Below are 21,466 nucleotides of genomic sequence, written 5' to 3' on the forward strand. Positions count from 1 at the left end.
GAGTCTCAAGACTGCCCCTCCAGGGGCATGACTGTGCAGACAATGGAACATGTTTACTGCAGAGCTTAGAAGGGGGAGCTTTCACAGAAGGGACAATAGAGATAAGCAGCAAGCCCCCCTGTGTTAATGCAAAGCAGCTAACACATGCCGGTCCCTGCCGCCCCCCAACCAGATCAGTGCCCGCATCACTGACATCTTTGAAGTGGAACCCAACAAGATGTGTATTGCCAGTCGCTCACATGCCTTTGCCACGGTGTCCTTCACCCCGCAGACCATGCAAAACTACCAGTGTATCTTCGAGGCTACCTTGGATGGCTTGCCCAGGTACCAGCTCCCCAGCAACCTCTCCTGCGGTAGGGCTGCAGACCATACTCTATCGAATGTCATTCCTGCCATGCCAGGCTGACAGGCCTCCATCTCCCCATTCCCTGCAGCAACCTGACCAAGAACCGAAGCCTTGTGTTTGATATCGTGGGAGAGGGGAACCTCCCTCAAGTGACCGTGGTGCGGCCAATTCTCCATAACCAATATGGAAACCCCCTGATCCTCTTTAAGAGGCTTCTCCTTGGTCATTCAGAGAAACTACCTCTTGTCCTCAAGAACAATGGCACTATCCCTGCCCAGGTACTCTGGGGGGTGAAGCATGGGGTGGAAAGTGAGAAGAATCATTTCATTTAGTAGTTAGACTTATGACATTGAGGTCTCTGCCATCATTAATTTATGAGGATTTCTTTGATATTCCTCATACATTAACCTTTGTAAGACATGGGACATGCAGAGGGAACTCAGGCATGATCTGATATAAGTTTCTAAAAAACTATCTCCTAGCTACTAGTGCCTTAGTTGCTTGATAGTGTCATGTTGAGTATCCTACCAAGATAAGATAAAAACCAAGGTGGGAGAAAAAGGATGTTTTCAGCCCACTGGGAGACATATATATGATTTTAAAAACTAAAATCATGTATCTGATATTGGATATGAGATATCAGCATTTTTAGAAGATAGTAATGAGTTACAAATAGAATTACAAATATTCATTTCCATTTTAATCATCTAGAGTATATTTTACAACTACCTCTGTCAATAACAGTGGCCTTGGCAACCCCGCTTTGACACTCCTTAGCTGGGTGGTCTGGAAAGTCACCTATTCTCTCTGGGCCTCCAGTTTTTCATTTGGACAACAAGAGATGAACAAAATTTTCTTTTTTCCTCTCTAGGTCTAATATTTATTCTATCTCCCTCTTAATAAGAAACAAAAAATGGGGCCCTGGGCATGATGGCTTTGGGGGGTGTTACGTCATAAACTGCACGGTGTCTCACAACAGACTCAAAACCCATGAGCAGCCTGTAGGTGTTAACACTCAATCCTGCTTTCCTTCTGTCAGCTGCATGTTGACCTGCAGGACCAGCTAGGAGTCTTCTCCCTGAAAGGGAGGCCCACTACCTCCTATATCTACATCACAGAGGAAAACAAACCCCATGCAAAAGGTAAGTTCAGGAAGAAGAGCTTCCAGAGGGCAGTGGGACCCAGCTAACTGCTTTGTTAGGGGACTAGTCAGGACCCAGACAGAGTAGAATGCCCAGTCTTGTCACCAATGGCCACTCTCGGCAATGCTCATTCCCACGCTAGGGCCGCTTTCCCTTGAGTCAGGATCTTTATAGGTGCATCTTCCTTTAAACTGATTCTAAGTCATTCTCGCTTCTCCTTGCAGCAAAGAAGGCTCACACCGCCTCCCTGATCGTTCCTCCTGGAGACACGGCTGAAGTTGATGTTCTTTTCCACTCCCAAAAGGTTGGGAGAATGACAGGCATCATCCACTTGACAGTGATCGACAATCAATACGAGGACACGATCATCCACGTGGTGGGAGAAGGCTATGAGGACGACATCACCTTGGACAACATCCATGGGCTGGTGGCTTCTACCAGCCAGGAGGCCTCAGATATCTCTGAGGTCACCGAGGAAAAAACTATGGAAGACTTGGTGGCAGGTGGGAGAAGCAGCAGTGAGGTGTTGACAACTGTTGGCTCTTGGGTGAAATCTAAATAACAGATCAACTAGCTTCCTGGAAATTTATGACTGAGTCTCCTCTTCATCACTCTATGCTCTTTCATGCCCGGCTCTGGCACTGCGTTCATTCATGTGTCCCCTCAGGGAACATTTATGGAGCATCACTGTGCATGTGCCAGGCACTACACTGAGCCCTGGAGTTCCAAAGACTAATAGGAGACTCTGCCCTTAGGGGGCTTATAGTTTGAGCTCAAATTTGAATCTAGTTAATACGCAAAATTCAAAAGTCAAACTACGGATTAGCTAAGAAGTGAATTCACATCTCTGTAGTTTCCCTTGTTTATATCTATTAGCTGGCTTACATTGACATTGTCTGTTTCATCTGAACCATGTGCCTGCACATTCTAAGAGAGTGTGGCCTTATTTAAGGAGACAGGGTGCAGGCTGTGCCTTCTCTAGAGCATTGTTCTCCACAGTCTCTATACGCAATTCACTGAGAACCAACAGCGTCAGCATTACCTGCGAGCATCTTAGAAATGGGAATTTTAGACCCTACCCCAGCATCTCAGAAGTGCTGAATCAGAAGCTGCATTTTAACAAGATCTCTAGGTGATTTGTGTGTATATATGAAAGTTTAAGACATCTGCTCTGCAGTCTGTCAAGTTCTCCAGCTTCATGTGGTTGACTGTACTCTTTGGGGCAGGAGAAAATTTACTTCATCATTTTTCTCAAAAAGCATTTGCTAAGCACCCTAATTGTGTGCCTAATGCTGCAAAGTGAGTTATAAATACAGTCTCACAGTTTTTCCAGGAGCTTAATTGTCGTCCTGGAACGTAGCATTGTGCAGTCTGTATAACACGGGTAAAAAGCAACACACCTTCCTCCTGTTTGTGGCTACAGGTGACATCTCTTACCAGAAGTTGAACAGGAGCGAGCAGTAAACTCTAGTTCAGAAGTAAATTTTCATATTTCTAATAGGCTAGCCAGATTTAGAAATCAGAATACAGGAGTCCCCATTAAATGTGAATTTCAGGTAAATGATGAATTTTTTTAAAGTTTAAATGTGCCCCAAAATATTACATGGGACATATTTATACTAAAAATTACTCACAGCTTATCTGTAATTCAAATTAACAGGGACTCCTATAGTTTATCTGGCCACCCTAAACCTTAGGCGGCCAAGGTGGAAGGCTGGACAGACAGATGGACAAATGGATGGATGGATGGATGGATGGATGGATGGATAGATGCGTGAGTAGATTCCCTAAGGAGGGGAAGCTTACTGCTCAGGACTCCAGGTTTTTCCCATAGAAACATCCAAGAATGGAGGAGTTGCGTGAGGGTGAGGTACAATGTCTTTCAGGTAGGAGTCCTAGGAGGCCAGGAGGACTCACCAGCCCCCTGCTTGTATTCCTCAGCTGCTCTGGTGGACCACATTCAGTTTGGGGACTGCCACATTGGAAACAGCTATAATGTGAGCTTCACAGTCACTAACCACAGCCCAGTGAATGTGATACGGTTTGAATGGCCCCTTTTAGCTACAATTTCCTTTTCTCCACAGGTAAGTGAAAGTCATTCACTGTTTTCTGGACTTCCTTAGGCCTAAGCCAAACTCAATTTGATTGTATACATTTCCATGGATACAAAGGATGGGATGAACCTCACTCAGACCTAGTATTGGAGGACACTGTTCATGCCCCCTCTGATCTAAGAGCAGAGAATAAGGTTTGCCAAGACTGTTGCTAGGCTGATGTTGAGGAATTCCATGGAAGCCTGTGTGGATGGAAACAGGTACCAGTCTTCTTATTCCAGAGTGTAGACTTGTGTCCCCCTTGTTCTGTAAGCATTAGTCTTGCAAAAGTGGTTCACTAGAAGATAAAATGGGGTGATGGTTTCTGTGGACGACTGAGATTTAGAAAATATTTCAAGTTACATCTTTCTTTTAAAGATCCCCAGTGCCCTTCAGCGTACTATAGTAAAACCTAGTTAGCTGGTGTTTTACCCGGAATTTTCTAATCCCTTCTTTTAGCAGCTCACAGCACACATTTTATGAATTCCTGACCGAAGCTCAATGTTGACTGAGACCTAGACAACATGGTAGCAGACTGTAGCCTCTTCTAGCCAGCAGTTGCTCTCCACAGAGAGTTGATTTCTGAGTTCCCACTGCCACCTGCTCCGTTCCAGCCACCAAGTCTTCAAACACGGAACTCTAAGGGGATAGAGCAAGGAGGGGACCCTACCTTTAAATCTCTGAGTGCTATCAGGAGGACGTTTTCCTTCCTGGAGGGATGGGAATAATTAGTTTAAGTAGGCAGAGATATGCTTCTTGTAGTCTATTTACATCCACTCACATGTACCCCGCTCACACATGCACATACACACACTCATGCATGCACACACACATTTGTGGCCTTGGGAAGTGCAAAGCTTTCTTCTCCCTTCACTTTCTAGAGGAGGCAGTGTTTCAGAAACATGAAAGGACTATCACATATACATGGTATGTTTGTGGGTTCTTCATGTGTGTATTTATGTGTGCAAAATCATAAATGATTTTATTCTACAGCCCACATTGGATTTCCCATGTATCTGGTATACTTAAGCAAATCTCAGCCTTTTTGATCTCGGGACTTCTTTACACTCTTAAACATTATTGAGGACTCTCCAAAGAACTTTTGTTTATGTGGGCCATATCTGTCAATATTTACCATATAAGAAAACTGAGAATGTTTAAAAACATGCATTTACTTATTCATTTTAAAATATAATAATAAACCCATTACATGGTAGTATAAATATAATAGTCTTATGAAAATGCCTATGTTTTCTAAAATAAAAAAATTGTGTGAGAATAGTGGCATTAGTTTATATTTTTATAAATCTCTTTAATATTTGACCCAATAGAAAAGACCAGATTCTCATATTTGCTTCTGTATTCAGTCTAATGCTATATCATATGTCACTCCATTGTATAGTCATGAGAAAATAAGAATGAAAAGGTCAAAATCTTAATACATATTATGATGAAAATGGTTTTGACCTTGTGGACTCCTGAAAAGGCCCTAGGGATCCCAAGGGTCACCAGATCACACTCTGGGAACTGCTCACGTGCAGGATAGGTCATATTGATTAAGAAACACAGGTGGGTAAGCATGGGGTCTGAATCCAGCTCTTCCACTATTAATGGTATGACCTCAGGCAAGTTAGAATTTTCCTTGTCTGTAAAGTAGGGGTAATAGCTATACATCTTATAGGGTTGTAGGGATTGATAGAATTGTGTATAGGTTTAAATATGCCTGAAGCAAGTAACAGTGTGATAAACATTAGCTGCTCTTGTTTATATGATTATATTTCTATATAAGAAGCTTTTATACATATTTAAGACAATCTATGTATCAGACTTAAATGATGTTTTGTTTTTGTTTTTTTGCCAAGACTTTTGGCTCTACCCCTCCTCTAAAATGGCAGAATTAGATAGCAAGAGTCCTCAAGATTGAATTTCCAAAAATACTAACACCAGGCTCTTCCCCAGATTGGCCACCTCCACCCTGGGTGTGCCAAGGATGTAGTGGTAACCATGAAGTCAGACGTGCCTATCAACCCAAAGAAGATGAGGGTCAAGTGCAAGCTGTCCAAGATCATGTTTCAGCAACCTGCGGACCAGGTTCCTGACTGGGATGACCGCATGCGCACAGTCAAGTGGGTGGACGTGCCCAGAAACACACCTGGGACTTTCACTGCGAAACGAAAAGTGAGTAGGGACTTCAATCACAAATCTAGCTAGGCTGACCAGGCCTGGACGCTTACTGCTCTCACGTGTGATGTCTCATCATTTTCTTCTTTTATGGAAAATAAGAAAAAGTTCCCATTCCATATGACTTTGATTTTTAAAGTGACAAACTGAACTTCCAAGCATGCCACCTGCCATCCATACTACATGTACCACATGGACCACATATCTTAAATGGTAGAACTTTAGATTGTCTTGATATCTAGTTGAGCAAGTCCTCCCACCTTTTTCCTCTTCAAAAAATGTCATGGCTAGTCTCTTTTAGTTGTTTCCTTTTTCCCTCAGATGTCCAGAATAACCTGCCATTACTCCCTTGTCATCTAAATTTTGTATGTGCCTAGGACGTTTCTTGTCTCTGTATTCTACGTGACTGCCAGTGTGTCCATCCCGGTGTCAGTTTCTCACTGCTTTAATTTCTGTCGCTTCCTAATCAGCCTGATGTCTGGAAGGGAAGTCCCTCCTCAATACTGTTTTATTCTGAAGTGTTTTAGTTATTCTTGGCCCTTTATTTTTCTATATAAGTTTGGAACCCATTTATCAAGTACAGTTGAGCCTTGGGCAACATGGGTTTGAACTGTGCAAGTCCACTTATAACGGGGTTTTTCAATAGATACTGTTAATGGATTTCCTCCTCCTTATGATTTTCGTAATAACATTTTCTTTTCTCTATCTTACTTAATTGTAAGAATCCAGTGTATAATAGATATAGCATACAAAATATGTGTTAATTAACTTAATGTTATCAGTAAGGCTCCTGGTCAGCAGTAGCCTACAATAGTTTAGTTTGGGGGGAGTCAGAGGTATAGAGGGATTTTTGACTGCACAGGGTTTGGTGCTCCTAACCCCCACATTGTTCAAGGGCCAACTGTACTATGAAAACCCTGATGTAAAGGTCATTGGAATTGGATTGCATCTATAAGTCAGTTTAGGAAGAACTGACAATTTTACATTATTAATTCATCCTTTCCATTAACAAGGTATATTGCTCTATTTATGTCTTTAAGATTTGAAGATTAATTTTACTATTATCTGTTTTCTTTAATAGTATTTGGACTCTCCAGGTTTTTAATTTTTTCTTGAGTCAATTTTATTACATTATTTTTCTAAGAACTTGCTCTTCAACTGAGTTTTCATATGTATTTTCATGAAATTATTCATAATATTTTCTTACTATATGTTTAAATTTCTTGGATCAATAACAATGCCCTCTCCTTTTCATTTCTGATACTGATTATTTGTATTTTTTTTTCTTGATCAATTTTACCAAAGATCTTTTAATTCTTTTCAAGGAAGTTTTGGTTTTGTTGGTCCTTTCTGTTTTAGATTTATTTTTCTATTTTATTAATATGTGTTCCTCTCTTTATAACTTTCTTTCTCTTACCTTGTTTGGAGTCCATCTGACCCAGAACTCATATTTGTGCAGTCCTAATGCCCTCAGTAGTTTTTTGGGTTTTTTTTTTCCCATTTACGAGTCATTTTAGCTTTGCCTTTATCCTTTGTCCTGGAACTTGAGTTTACGAGTTGGTGTTAATTTGCATTAGCAGGATAGTGTACTGTTATTCCCCCACAATGTCCCTGTGAGACAGCTGCGTCCCTCTGCGTCACTGAGGACAGGCTGCCTTTGTTACAGGTGGTAGAGACGGATCCTGAGCCTGCTCACTCAGTACTGGAAGAAAACTACCGAGAACTGCAGCTTCAGATCAGTGCCAATGTGAATTTCGCAGCATACCAGTGCCAAACAAGCGATGTGCGCTTCAAGGACACACTAGTTTACCAGACCCGAGTGTTTGAGTGAGTCATCAAAAGCCTCCCAACAGAAGTTCTTTTATTTCATCATTCATTCACTCATTTACCAAACATTTATTCAGTGTCTACAGCAACACATACCAGGCGTGATCTGTAGCATGCATCAGAGTGTCTTTGTGGGTCCAATGAAACGTTCAGACTCACAAAACAATTGAAGTTTACCCTTGAAATCAAGATATGGACCAGGAAACTGGCATCAGGTGACCAGGTTCAACAGGAATAGTCTCTGCAGCAATCCATACTGGCACCCAGAAACTATCCTTGTTGGCCAACTGGGTGACAGCTCAGACAATATAGTCCATCCTAGTTAAAAAGCCCCATGACCAACAGAAGCCAACATTTTTCATGACCACCACATAGGTATAGTCTGCAGCAGGGGACATGCCCTGTTACGAGAGTCAGAGAACCCCAAAGCTATAGCTTCCCTCCAGATAATCATAATGCCTCCCAGACTAGATGCAACTTACTGAAGAGGGATCATTTTTACTATAAACAATGTTGCCTAATAACACAGCTGACATTTCTCCTTTATTTTCCAGGGTAACTGAGCTAAAAATTTAATTCAGAGTGAAAATTGCCCTTAGAAGGACAAAGGGTTATATTAACCCTCACCCACACTCAGATGCCATGGGTCCTGCTCTCAAAGAGTTCATGGTCTTGAGCGGGGGACAAGGGAATAGATGAAGATAAATGAATTGATGGTGCAGCATGATGTCCTGTGGAGGTAGCCCAAGATATGGGAGAGACAGTGTGTCAGGGGAGGCTTCCCAGACAAAGTGGTGCCCCACCTGAATTTTGGAAAGCAAATAAGAGGTAGCCCAGTGAAGAAGCGAGAAGAAAGGGGCCTTTTAGGCAGAGAGATCAGCATATACAAAGAGAGGAGGCCTGTGACTAGTCTTTAAGAATTACAGAAACAAAACTGCAAACCACTGACATTTCTACGTTGTAAAAATTAGTAATCAATTTGTTCAACTTATTTTGCATTTGTTGCACTTAAAGTGTCCTCTCAAATTATTATAGAACCAAAAGACTTAAGGAAAGGAGTGGGATCTCCTGCTGACGCCCATTACACCTAGAGCAGGGATCAGCAAACTATGGCCTGAGGACCAAAGCCAGTCAGCCACCGGGTTTTGTAAACAGCTACGCCCATTCATCTCTGAGTGGTGGCCGCAGAGGCCTACTACTGCACCCAAAGCCCAGAAGCTTCACCATCTGGCCCTTAAGCTAAACCAGGACTTCTTTTTATGAAGACTATTCTATGCCACTAAGATTTCTCCACTTCATAAAAATTTCCTTTTGGAGGAAGATCGCTACCTATAAATTCACACAATAAATGTAAGCCCCTGAAGTCAAAGTACTTGGCTTCAGGCATACCTGCATGGTCTACCTGGATGGGATAATGGAGGTCTACTCTCTAGGCCCACCCTAGTCATGCTCACTCCAAACTCTCAGCTTCTACTACTCCCCTAAAACCAGGAGAGCAGGTGTGTTTCTCTTACACAATCATTTTCTTATATCAAGACCTCGTCCTCTGGCTGTCACTGTCTATGATCAAGTTTAACAGTGATTCCAGAAAAATCTCCTCCCTGCCAGTTCTTGTTGTAGATCAGGGAAAGTTGAAGCAAGAAAAGACTCCACCAATTCGCAGTTTGAGACAAGTCTGTGTCTCAGCCAGTGAAAGCATCTCAGGAAGAGACCAGATGGTTTGTGAGGACAGGGACATTGTTTCTGGTGGTGGGAAGGGATTCAGGAAGGGAAGGAGCTATGAAACCTGCACCCCAGGAAGGTACTGTCCTGTGAAGTAGCTTTTTGTTTCCTCCCTCATGAGAATTGTTCAGGATCACCATGACACACGCTGAGAGCTCACCGCACGGCCTGCCAGTGCTATGCCAGAGGGGTTTCAGGGCTAAACATTTGGATATTTTCACTTTGAAGAGTTATGTATATATTTTGTGTTTTGGAAGGAAATATAATTGGTACATCAAATGCCCAATTTCAGTTAAATTGCTTAAAACTTACATTTTGGAGAAATATTTAAAAACAAAGTGACTTGACTTGAAGAAAAAAATAACAGTGTAGATGATGCGTGTGCAGACAGGACAGCAGTCACTTGCAGCACATTTCTCAACTCCATTCTCTGATCTGTTTGCAGCTTGGAACTGATTAATACAGGAAATGTGCAGCTGGAATTCAACTGGGTCTCAGAAGAAACAGCCAAGACTGTCAGCTTTGCAATGCCAGATAGCCAAGGTAAATGCGACGACAGGTAAAAAGCCAGGGTTTGAACTGAGTCCCCAGTTAGTAGAAAGCCTTGTCCATGGAGAAGTGAGCACTGCTCCAGTAGCCCCAGAAGCAAAGCAGAGGCCTCCTAAATCGGCAGAGCCAAAAAGGGCCTGAGAAGCTCAAGATTTGACCTCTGCCCCCCTGGAGCCTGGACCCCAGCCCTGCATGAGATGGGCACCATGTGCCTTCAGATCCCTAAGAATCTTTTCTTTTATATCTTAACCTTCTAGGACATTACAGACCCTTAGAGAAAACAATGAAAGCTATGAGCTGTCTCCCCAGGAAAGTGCATAGCATGCCCAATTTGCAGTTGATACACGAGAAGGACTTAATAAAGGGGCCCAGCACTCAGTAGGAATGTATCCATTACTACTGCCTCAATTTTGCAGATTCCCAGACCTTCCAAGTGGGCCCTTACCCGTGGACTCCCCAGATTGTGAACTCCTGCTTTAAAACACTGATTCCCCAAAAGTGATGTTCACAGCCTATTATTTTGAGGCAGAAGACCCACAGACATCTACTTGACCCACTCCCTTGAGCCAAAAGGAAACAAATTTGAAAACTTGATGGAATTAATGGCAGTATTTTTCATGAGTCACCTGTGAGAGCTATGAGTCAATTCTTACCCCTAGTGACCAAAGTTAAGTATATCTGCTGGAAGAGGTGAACCCACAGACCCACAGAGGGTCCCTAAGGACCTGTGAGTAGGCTGCCTTCTCCTTGTCCTCCCACTGCAAATGCAGAATATCACTGGCTCTCCATCTGCCCCCAGGTTTCTCTCAAAAAGATCAGCTTAGCCAGGGCACACTGCACACGGGCAGCACTCTGAACAGCGCCATGGACCACTGGAACGAAGCTCTCCCCGTGTCCTTCTCTGTGGAGCCCGTCTCAGGCATTGTGCCCGTGGGGAAGACTCAGAAGATCAAAGTGAAGTTCTCCCCATTGGAGGTTGGAGACTTCGAGAGCAATCTTTGCTGCCAGTAAGGAGATGTGCTCCCCAGAACCAGCTCTGCAGCTCCTATCCCTCTTCTCTCCCACCACTATCACCATTCTTTCCAACCCAAGACCCCTCCACGACCCCAAATTGCCACACTTCTCTTTGAAGAGAGTCAAGCGGGTTAGCCTTTGGAGAACAAGGAGAATTTGGTCTTTTGTATTGCTCATCAACCTTCTCTAGACTCTTCCTCTGGCCCACCTTTCCCTTCCCGGCCACATACAGACGTCCACTGGGCAACAAAATACTGGGTAGCCAGGTAGGTTCCAGTCCTGGGGCAAGCATGAACTTGGGGAGGCTTTCTTGTACCTTTACTGATACTAGGTTTCATTAACTGTAAAATGCAAATAACACTGCACACCTTGCAGAGTTGTCATTAAAACTGGATGAGGTAATTCAGTGAAGCTTAGAACAGTGCCTGGCACACATTAAGCACAACAAACATTAGGTGGTGGTGATAGTGGAGGTGGTAGACCTCGTTCACAGTAAGCAAGAAAGAGATGGGGACCAGGCCCAGTTAGAGAAAGACCAATCCAATAACCCCTGGTAATGGAAGTCCGTGATGTGCTACTCACTCCCAGGAAAGCTCCATGGAGAATGCCCACCTTACAGAAGAATTCCATGAACCGCAGCTGAGTGCGACAGAGACCTATATGTGACCCACTTGCACCTGGGCCACCTAAACTTGGACCTGGGGTTCGAAGTCTGCTCACATCTAGTTCACTTTCTCCTAGGAGCTCAGGATGCTTTTTTAGGATTTCTGCCCCACTTTTCATATCCCACTAGATGCCTTTGAGAGAGCCCAAAGGGTAAGCCTCTGTGCTCATTTTCAGCGGGAGATTTTCTCACCCCTGCTGGAGGAAGTCACTTGAGGCCATACCTGGGTACACAGAAGGGACCAGAATTCAGGCTCCTCATACTCAGCCCATTCATGCATTCACCCAACTGTTAACTAATGAACACCTGCTATGTATCATGTACCGTTCAAGGCACTGAGCTTAAGTGGTTGACTAAGATGGACCCAGCCTCTGCTCTCCTGGAGTTCACACTTTAGTAGATGTAATATCCATTTCTAACCAACTAAGACAGCAACGATTGATAAAATATAAATAAATAAGTAAATAAATGCAACCTTATCCTCTCAGGATTCCCAACCTGCCACCTGGAGAGCAAGGCCCAGTCCTGTCAGCAAAAGGGCGAAGCTTCTTGCCCACCTGTCATTTTGACCTGAAAGACTCAGACTACATCAGTGGTCATCGGCGCAACCCAGATCTCCGAGGGCCTGGTGGTGGGGCTCTGGATCCAAACACCCGGGTGATCGAGTTCACCAGTGTGGGCATAGGAGGGAAGAATCTCCGGTGAGTTACTTAGGTTTGCATCAGTTGAGTTCCTATTAGTCAATCCTTCTAAAAAACTCAGAGGAAGAATTCAGAGAATGAGCTAGATGGGTTCCTTGAAATAGGCTTGATATCCTGGGGTTGGACTTGAGAGAGCTGCTACAGTAAAAAAGTGAATTCTGTCTCCTTAGTTTTGACACTGTGGGGAATTTAGAAGGCATAATAGTACAAGCCCTGACCTCCACCTTGACCACAGAGAATGTCTGGGACAGAAGGATCCTTGGCCTCATTATTACTCCAAAGTCCAGCACTGCAGCCATACTTTGGACCCCCAAGTAAGATGTAGCTTTCACTTCTCCAGTAGCAAAGTATCCGGAACAGTTCTGATTCCCACATAGGGGGACCATGGTAGGGCAGGTCCTAAGAAAGTTTCTATTAATCCTCAACCCCCTCTCTCACTCTCTGCTATCTACCCTTCCCCCTTGGCCAGGACTTTTACAATCCTCAACCCAACTACTAGCACCTACTCCTTCTGCTGGATCTCTGAAGAAATTGAAAGTCTCCAGAACCCTCCAGCCTTCACATGCCTTACAGAGAAGGGCTTCATCCACCCTGAAAAGAAAGCTGAGGTGTGTATGTGAATGAGGACTACTCGACCCAGGGTTTTAATCATTCCATCCCTCTCTGCATAGCAGGTGTGCTGTAGAGATAGAGTTAGGCAGAACAGACTAAGGCTGCATCCATCAAGGATGGCTACTATATACACTAAGCAATCCCCATTGACAGGACAGGCCTGAGTTCTCTTGGTTGGCCGTGGAGAAGCAGGTTTCTAGTCTTTGGAGTTTAAAAATTGAGAGTATTAAAGCAGGGAAGGGGAGCTGGATACACATCAGTGCCTGGACACTATATGACAGTGTTATTTTTGTCCAAGAGACTGACAGCAGTGAAAGGACACAGATATGTTTTCACTTGGTCAGGCCGAAGGGCAAAACAGAAAATTGGAGTTACGTCTCATGCCTTAATCCCACTGTTTCCACAGTGATATAGATTAGGGGGTCCAGCTTAAAGAATCATGAAGTCACTGGCCAAAATAGATCTGTGGGCCCCATGTCTTGTAAGTCCTATAGAGAATCTTAGGGGCAGAAATAAATCCATGAAACAGAAATTACAAATTCAGATGCCTTCTGGAAAGTCATACAAATGAATGAAGCAGGCCAAGGGAACCATGACAGGGAATTCTGGGCACCAGAGCTGGCTGGCCACAGTGCTTCCCCAGAGATGACCACCACACAGACAAGTGGGCACAGGGTTGCCAACTCCCTCAAACGTTTTGGGAAGGTAATAATGACTTGGTAACATCAGCCATAGTAACCACAGTGCTGACAAGCCTCTAAGGGCACATGGAGTAAGTAAACAGAAGTGCCTCTTACCACTCTGTTCCAAACTCTCTTCGTAGATTGTCTTCCAGTTCACACCTTTGCATCTGAACATCACAGAAGCATTCTGGACTTTCTTAATCCCAGAACATAATATCACAGTCCCTTTCCTGCTGGTAGGCAAAGCCTCTGACCCTCTCATCAACCTGAACAAGTCCCACCTCAACTTCAGTTGTCTCCTCGTTGGTAAGGCTGCCTGTTGGTTTACATTGGGAGTTGCATGACCTATAAGGGAGGCGAGTGGGACCAACCTGGCAATGAGCTCCAGGAGCATGTCTGAGGACCTTCCTCACTGTTTACAAAGCCACAAAAAAAGCCATCAAGTATCCCCTAAACCCATACACTAGGAACCAAAGGATGCAATGGATAAAGCCAAAGTTCCTACCCTCACGATGGTTATATAATAGGAAGTAGAGTACCTACAAATAAAACAGCAAAATAAAAGGTTTGTTCAGAAGCTATCCAGCAATGTAATATGAAAAATAGAGGCATTTATTGAAGAAGATACAAGAAACATTGTACATGGGACAATGATGCCTCAGTCCCCTTCAAAGTAGGTACCTTGGGACCTCACACAGTTCTCCCAATCGCCATCAGCTGCCCCATTATATTTTCCTGAACCTCAACAATCTGAAATCTCTTCCCTTTCAGAGGTAATTTGGGTTTTGAGAAAAACCAGAAGTTGCAGGGGGCCAAATCTAGGCTGTAGGGGGACTGAGTCACCTGGGTGACTTGATGTTTTGCCAAAAAACTCTGCATGAGATGTGATACGTGACAAGGCACATTGTTGTGATGAAGCTGCCAGTCACCAGCTGCCCATAGCTGCGGCCTTCTGAGTCATCCAAAGAGTTTCCCTGAAGGAATATTCAAGCTTAATGCAAAATCTGATGCAGATTTATTGTTCTGCTCGCTCAGTCATTTTGAATGTGACGGCCACACAGTACACATGCTCACTCAGTGGCATCTGCTGCCCCCACTGACTAGTATGATGAAGTCATCATTGTTCACACATGAGCATTCCAGCCCACTCTCCTCAGCTGCCAGGTTACATCAATGTCACACAAACCTTTCTCAGTTACATTAACAATGGCTGGACTTTTTCTCGACAGACCTCGTATACACCATGTGAGATGTTGACTATTGTTCTAGAAAAGAATAGAGCAGGTTAGAGAGAACAAAGAATGCCAGCTGGCAGTAGGAAGATGACATTTGAGCAGAGACCTGAAAGAAATAAAGAAAGTGATTGCCAGGTCCCTTATAACCCTATGAATCTATCACATGTATGTTTTAAGTGTGTGTGTGTGTGTATGTGTGTGTGTGTCTGTGTAAAATACAACTAAAGCCAGAGGATTTTTTAGTAATTCAATTTTTTACTTATAAAAATAAATGTAGTATTGTATAAGAAAAAAGTTAATTTCTCCCCATGCATCCTATCTCATCCTTCCCTTTCCATCAAAGACAACCAGTGTTAACAGTTTGATGTGTAACATTTCCATTCATTTATTATACTGATATATAAGTAAGCAGGAAGAAATTATGGTATTTAGTAAGGTTTTCAAAAATAAGTGACTAATGTATCATAAGAATAATAACAGCAAGACAAACAGAATTTAATCTAGGAAGGCAAGGGTGGTGCATTTCGATATAATCATTACATTAACAGTTTAAAGAAGAAAACCATGTGATCATATTAATACATACTGAAAGTCATTGCTAAAACTTAGCAGACATTCTCAACAAAAACTATAATAGGAAAATAGGAATAGGGGAAAACACTTTAATAAAGGTTAACCAAAATCAAGAGGCAAATGTTATCTCATAATAAACTACTAAAACCACATCAGTTAAAATCAGGAATTAGGCAAGGCTGCTCATTATCACCATTATTACTGAACACTTTCTTAGTGAATTTAGTAAATACAATAAAACAAAAAAATTAAATAATTGGCATAAACATTAGGGGAAAAAGAAACAATACCATCTCATTTTGCTGTGGCTGGTCACTTCTGACATAGAGAACTTCAAGGGGCTCTAGAAAAAAGCAAAACAAATACTAAATCAACAAGATAATTTAGTAAGTGGCTGGATGCAAAATAAGTATGCAGAAATCAATAGTGTCTCTTTCTCTCAGCAGCAAGCTCCTAGAAACAGAAACAAAAATTTTATTTAGTATTGACAAGACCTATATAATACCTAAGGGTCAACATAACAAGAACAGCACAGGACCTATATGAAGAAAACTATAAAATCTTATTAAAATGTCCCCAAAGAAGATCTGAATATTTGTCGATTCTGCCTAAAGTAAATGCAAATTTAATCAAGTTTCAAGTAGAATCCCAGCTAGGTTGCCAGGTAAAATATAGACACATAGTTAAATCTGAATTTCAGATAACAGCGAATAAATTTTAGTATGTCAGTATAAGTATGCCCCATACAATATTTGGGACATACTTATACTAAAAAAATTATTAGCTAAATATGGTAAACTTAATCCCCAAGGGTTGTAGGGGTGGAAGGAGGAGTGGATAAAATGATTCAAAAGTTCATGTGGAAAAATAAATGCTCTGTAATAGTCAAGGAAAGTAAGAAAAAGCAAAACAGTGATAGCTGATATATTAATCAGAACCCTGTTAGGACTGCTATAATATACCCGAAGTCTAATTTAAAGAGTTCCATGCATGGGTGGTTTACAAAAATATGAGCAGAGATAAGGGACTTGCCAGGGAAGGCAAAGCCCCCATTAACAAAAGCAGGAAGGCTTTGGGTCTGAAGAAACAAGGAGGGAAAACAGTGTCACCAGGATCCCAGGAGAACTGTGACTCAGGCAGAGGGGCCACCTAGTAAGGAGCAGGCACTGGGTGGAGTCAGGCTCTCGGGAGCTCTAGAGTCCCTCCAGGGTAGGAAGGTCCCTGTAGAGCTAAAGGAAGAAAGAGGGTAGTCCAAAGCTGAGGAGCTTGGAAGAAGGAAGAAGAGAAGCTGGAGAATCTCTTGGAAGAAGGCTTCCTCTCGCCTGCAGAGCAGTATCTGCTGAGGCACTTCAGGAGCTGGCCTGAGGCCTCCCCTGAGGGCTGGTGTTTCCTCCTCAGGCCAAGAAGCCAGGGAGATGGTGCAGATCATCAACAGGGAGGAGCAGGGGTTCAACTTTGCCTTCCAGGACAACTCCCGATATTCAGAAGGTTTCAGCAACAGCCTGGTTGTCTGTCCCATGGAAGGCTGGCTCCCACCACTGTCCAGGTAAGGAAATAGGAAGGCCCCCAGGACTTCACCCTCCCAACACCGCAGGAGTCCCAAGCCTGCCAACCAAGAGACTCTCCTTCCCTTAGAGGGCCCCTTTTACAGTACAGTCTTCCAACTCTGAAATTTAGATATTAGCAATTCCATCTCTGTCCTCCTTATTCCCCGCTGTTCCTTCCTCTGATGAATTGTGGAGCAGTGAGATTTTTAAACCCTTGTTTTCAATATTTTCAATACTTGTTCTTTTCCTTGCCACCTACTGTATTTGTGAATCCATAAAACCATGGCCTGCCTTGCCTGAAAAAATGTTCAAAATTCATCGTAATTTGGAGTTATAATGCCTTTTACTCATAGCATATCAGGTAACTCATTGGGCTCATTTTCTTTAGCAGGTCTTAACAGGTGGCCTAGTCAGCTAATCTGCTGTCTTCTTCCCCAACCAGGTTACCAATCGATATTTTCTTCACACCAAAGCAGGAAGGAGATGTGAACTTTAATTTGATCTGCAATGTAAAAAATAAAGCCTACCCTTTGACCTTAAATGTCAAGGCTGAGGGCTTCAGTATGAATGCGGAGGTCAAGTGCAAAGACAGGACTGGCTCAGTCACTCTCTTGACTCCCAATCAGACTACGATTGTCAACTTCTATGAGGTAAAGGCGTGAGAGGACTCTGCTCTCTCTTGGTTTGGACACTGGCTGGGAAAGGCAGTTCCAGTGAATATTAGCTGAATCTCTGTTCTACATGCCAGGGAGATCAGGAGAACAGAAATATACCAGGACTGTGTATGGTTTTGATGTGAACACTTTTCTTATTTTACTTTTCATGGGATGGAGAGATGGTAGGGAAGGGGAAGAATGCTTGTCTTAAACATACAGGAAGGATGTTTGGCTACCAATGGAGATCTAAGAATTAAACTGCTATCTTACTCTTTAGATTGGGGGTGGGGGTGCGGGGCAACACTTATCAGCTCTTGCTGAAATATCTGGCCACATTAATTTAATGATCCTCACCTCACTAACATCATCTTCCATTTCTATTTCCCAAAAGGTATTTTCCCCCAACATGTTGCCTATTCTTATCCCAGAGGAGTGAGCCATGGTTTGCATTCACTCAACACACCGCTCTGTTCTCTGTCCCTCAGGTGGTGTTGAATGAATGTGTCCAGTGTGAATTCACCTTTATCAACACTGGGAAGTTCAACTTCAACTTCCAGGCAGAGCTCTCTGGCCCCAAAGCCCTGCTGCAGTACTTGGAATTTTCGCCTGCTGGTGGCAGTGTGAATGTGGGGCAGAGTGCCCCTGCCTTCCTGTCTTTCCACCCGTTTAAGAAGTGTATCCTGAAAGGCCTGGAACTCAGAATCAAGGTGAGACCACCTAGCATTGTCCAACACTGAAAGCACTCACAGCATTCTGTCTTGGAAGATTACTTCTCCTGAGAGTTTCTGGTCTTCTCCACCGTGGAGAGTGGATGTGTTGGAGATAGTCTCATAGTCTCTAAGAATGTCCTCAAGCGAGGTGCCTGATGAGTAAGTGTCCATTGAGAAGCAGGTGAGCATCCATGCACTGGTATATCATGCAGCCATTAAAATAAATAAGGGAGATAGATGGGAGGTGGTGGGAGAGAGAGAGAAAGAGAGAGAGAGAGAGAGAGAGAGAATTATGTACACGTTTTCTAAGTTATTGAATGAAAAACCAAGGAATTGTGATGTCAGCAGGGATGGCAGAGAAGGACCTCTGAAAAGCTGCTCTTCTATAGCAGTGAGAACACTGGCAAAAACTGTCAAAATGAACTTTTTCAGAATTCTTGAAATTAACCCTTTCACCCTTGGCATAATGGCCTTTGACCTCGTGGTAACAAGATGACAATCCCTCCCACAGCCCTATCTGTCTACATTGCAGAGTGGAAGGAAACAAGGGGAAGAACCTGAAGGCAAAATACTTCCCCAGCAAGACTTTGACCCTTTATTCAAAATAGAACACCTTTGTTTACATCTTGATGACCAGAACTATGTCTGATGGCCACTGTTAGCTGCAAGGAAGAATCAGAAATCATATGGCTCTTGTCCTTTTCCACCTGAACTATTTCACTTAGCATAATATACTCAAGATCCACCCATGAAATATTGCCATTGCAATATTTTTTATGGCTGAGTAGTATTCTATTGTGTATATGTACCACATCTTCTTTATCCAGTCATCCATCAAGGGACATTTAGGTACCCTATGATTTCACTCATTTGTGGGATACAAAACAAAAAGCAACAAATGAACAAACAAAACAAACATAACAACAAACAACAATGGACTTGGAGACACAGACAACAGAATGGTGGTCATCAGAGAGGAACAGGGTGGGGAGAGGATGAAGAGAGTAAAGGGGTTCAAATACAAGCCGGCAGAAGGAGACTAAACTTCGGATGGGGAACACGCAATAGAATGCACAGATGCCACATTATAAAAATGTACACCTGAAATTTATATAATGTTACTATGTAATGTTTCCTCAATAAATTTAACTTTTAAAATGTTTTAGAAATGGGAAATCAAGTATTTTCACCTACCACATTGACAGCCAATCTGAGTCCTGCTGATAAGGAAACTTTGGGAATTAAATGTTGGGTAGTGACTAAGTCCCTGTCATACCCCTCTGCTCTCAAGATAAATCACTGCTTCAGGAGCAGAGCAAGAGCCAGTGTAGGGTCTGATTGCAGCGTAGCCCACCTTGCTTTTCTTAAATAAACCAACTTCTAACCTATGAGTCAGAATCTCTGCAGATGGAACCCTGGGACCTGTATTTTTTAAAACACTGACTGCCTCCCTCCTTTACCTGAGGACTTAAGGGCCCTCTTCTCCCACTTCTCCTAACCACGCTCCACCTGCCGTTTCCTCCCCACAGATAAGCCACGGCCCGACATTTGTGTGCAGCATCACAGGCTGTGCCGTGAGCCCTGCCGTCCATTTCTCCTTCACCAGCCACAACTTTGGGACCTGCTTCATCTACCAAGCAGGGATGCCCCCACACAAACAAACCCTGGTCATCACCAACAAGGAGGAAACGGCTATGAGGTAAGCAGGCTTCCCGGAGCCTCCAGATGACCCTGCAGCTCTTTCTGGGACCTACCGCTTTCACACAGTGAAGTCAGGCCATGACCGAAAAAGAAGGATTATGGGAATGAGTGAAACACAGGGGCCATGAATCCTGAATCTCCTTTCCCTACCACTAATACTGATGCTTGGATAACCATGAGCTTCTCTGCTACAAACCCTCTTCTTGGAGTGAGGAGGGCAATGCCAGATGACCTGATGGCAGGTTTGATGGCTTCCATTTTCCTCCCGTGCAACAGATGTGGACACTGAGGCTTAGAGAGTTAAAAAGTGAATTTTCCAGGCCAGTGATCTTACAGAAAATAGTAGATCTCTACTGAGCCTAAGCCCTCTGATTCAAATCCACTCTCTGAACCATCCTGTGTAGAATGTTCCATTCCAGGTTTCTGGGCCCTATTACAGACTGAACAAAACAGAATCTCCAGAAACTGACCAAGGAACCTGTGTTTATCCAAAGCTCTCTATATTAGTACTACACCATAGAACTTTCTTTGATGACAAAAATGTTATATATCTGCACTGGCCACTGTGGCAGCCTTTAGCTACATGTGGCCATGGAGCACTTGAAACGTGGCTAGTGAAACTAAGGAACTGAATTTTAATTTTAATTTTAATTTAAACAGCCACATTGGGTAGCATAGGTCTAGGTTCAAATCTTAGCTCTTCCCTAGGTAACCTTGGGAAAATTTTTTAAACTCTCTGTGCCTCTGTCTCATTACCTAAAGTAGGAGATAATAATAGTAATAGGATTAAATTGGTTCATCTAGAGGCAGTACTTAGAATAGTGCCTGGAACACAAGAAATGCTTCATTATTATATGTTGTGGAGGTGGTGGTGATCCTGAATACTAACTTACGAAAGTGTCACTAATTAAAAATTGTTGCTACTTACACTCTTTCTTGCATGATTTAATTTAATGAGTCCTACTTTGTTTACAGCTTTAAGCTCTATTTAGTGGCCTAGCTATACTACTTCTCTAAGTACTGGAAGGCAGACAAGGAGACATTGTAATAGAGAGGTCTAGGTGCCTTCCTACCCACAGGTAGACTAGGGTGGGCATGATCTTCAAAGACGCCTTGCAGTAGAGCAATTAATAAGAATAACAACTGCTCACCATTATGGCATGTTTCTTCTGTGGCCTGTTTAGTGACTGCTTTAGTCACTTTATCTCACTTAATCCTCCCAACAACTTTATGAAGTAGCTATCACAACCCCACTTTACAGATAAGAAAACGGAGACTGGAATGGGCTAAGTAACTTTTCTGAGGTCACATGGCTAGTTAGTGATAGAGCCTGGATCCAAACTCCTATCCGTCAGACCCCAGAACACATACTCCCCTCCACTGTCTCTGCCACCGAATTACTTCAGGAAGCACTTCCTTCTTTGAGAGGTACAAAGCATGAACTGCATTATCAAGAAACAGGATGAATAGAGTGAGAAGAGCACTGGGCAGAGGGCCATCGGACTTTGAG

General features: G+C 43.1%; 1 protein-coding gene across 1 annotated transcript in view; it reads left to right on the forward strand.

Moving 5' to 3' along the window:
* The window catches only part of HYDIN (HYDIN axonemal central pair apparatus protein), a 280,489-nt gene that overhangs the window by 237,325 nt on the left and 21,698 nt on the right, over positions 1-21,466 (forward strand). The window contains exons 58-73 of the mRNA XM_090260317.1: positions 173-324; positions 435-624; positions 1,386-1,488; positions 1,713-1,991; positions 3,430-3,572; positions 5,541-5,759; positions 7,429-7,589; positions 9,757-9,854; positions 10,660-10,867; positions 12,027-12,239; positions 12,709-12,847; positions 13,675-13,840; positions 16,741-16,888; positions 17,332-17,539; positions 18,031-18,252; positions 19,785-19,954. Coding sequence (XP_090116443.1) covers positions 173-324; positions 435-624; positions 1,386-1,488; positions 1,713-1,991; positions 3,430-3,572; positions 5,541-5,759; positions 7,429-7,589; positions 9,757-9,854; positions 10,660-10,867; positions 12,027-12,239; positions 12,709-12,847; positions 13,675-13,840; positions 16,741-16,888; positions 17,332-17,539; positions 18,031-18,252; positions 19,785-19,954 — 2,819 coding nt within the window. The remainder of the gene's footprint in view (positions 1-172; positions 325-434; positions 625-1,385; positions 1,489-1,712; positions 1,992-3,429; positions 3,573-5,540; positions 5,760-7,428; positions 7,590-9,756; positions 9,855-10,659; positions 10,868-12,026; positions 12,240-12,708; positions 12,848-13,674; positions 13,841-16,740; positions 16,889-17,331; positions 17,540-18,030; positions 18,253-19,784; positions 19,955-21,466) is intronic.

Source organism: Furipterus horrens, unplaced genomic scaffold (assembly GCF_987537825.1).
Source record: "Furipterus horrens unplaced genomic scaffold, mFurHor1.1.pri manual_scaffold_13, whole genome shotgun sequence".
Lineage (NCBI taxonomy): Eukaryota > Metazoa > Chordata > Mammalia > Chiroptera > Furipteridae > Furipterus > Furipterus horrens.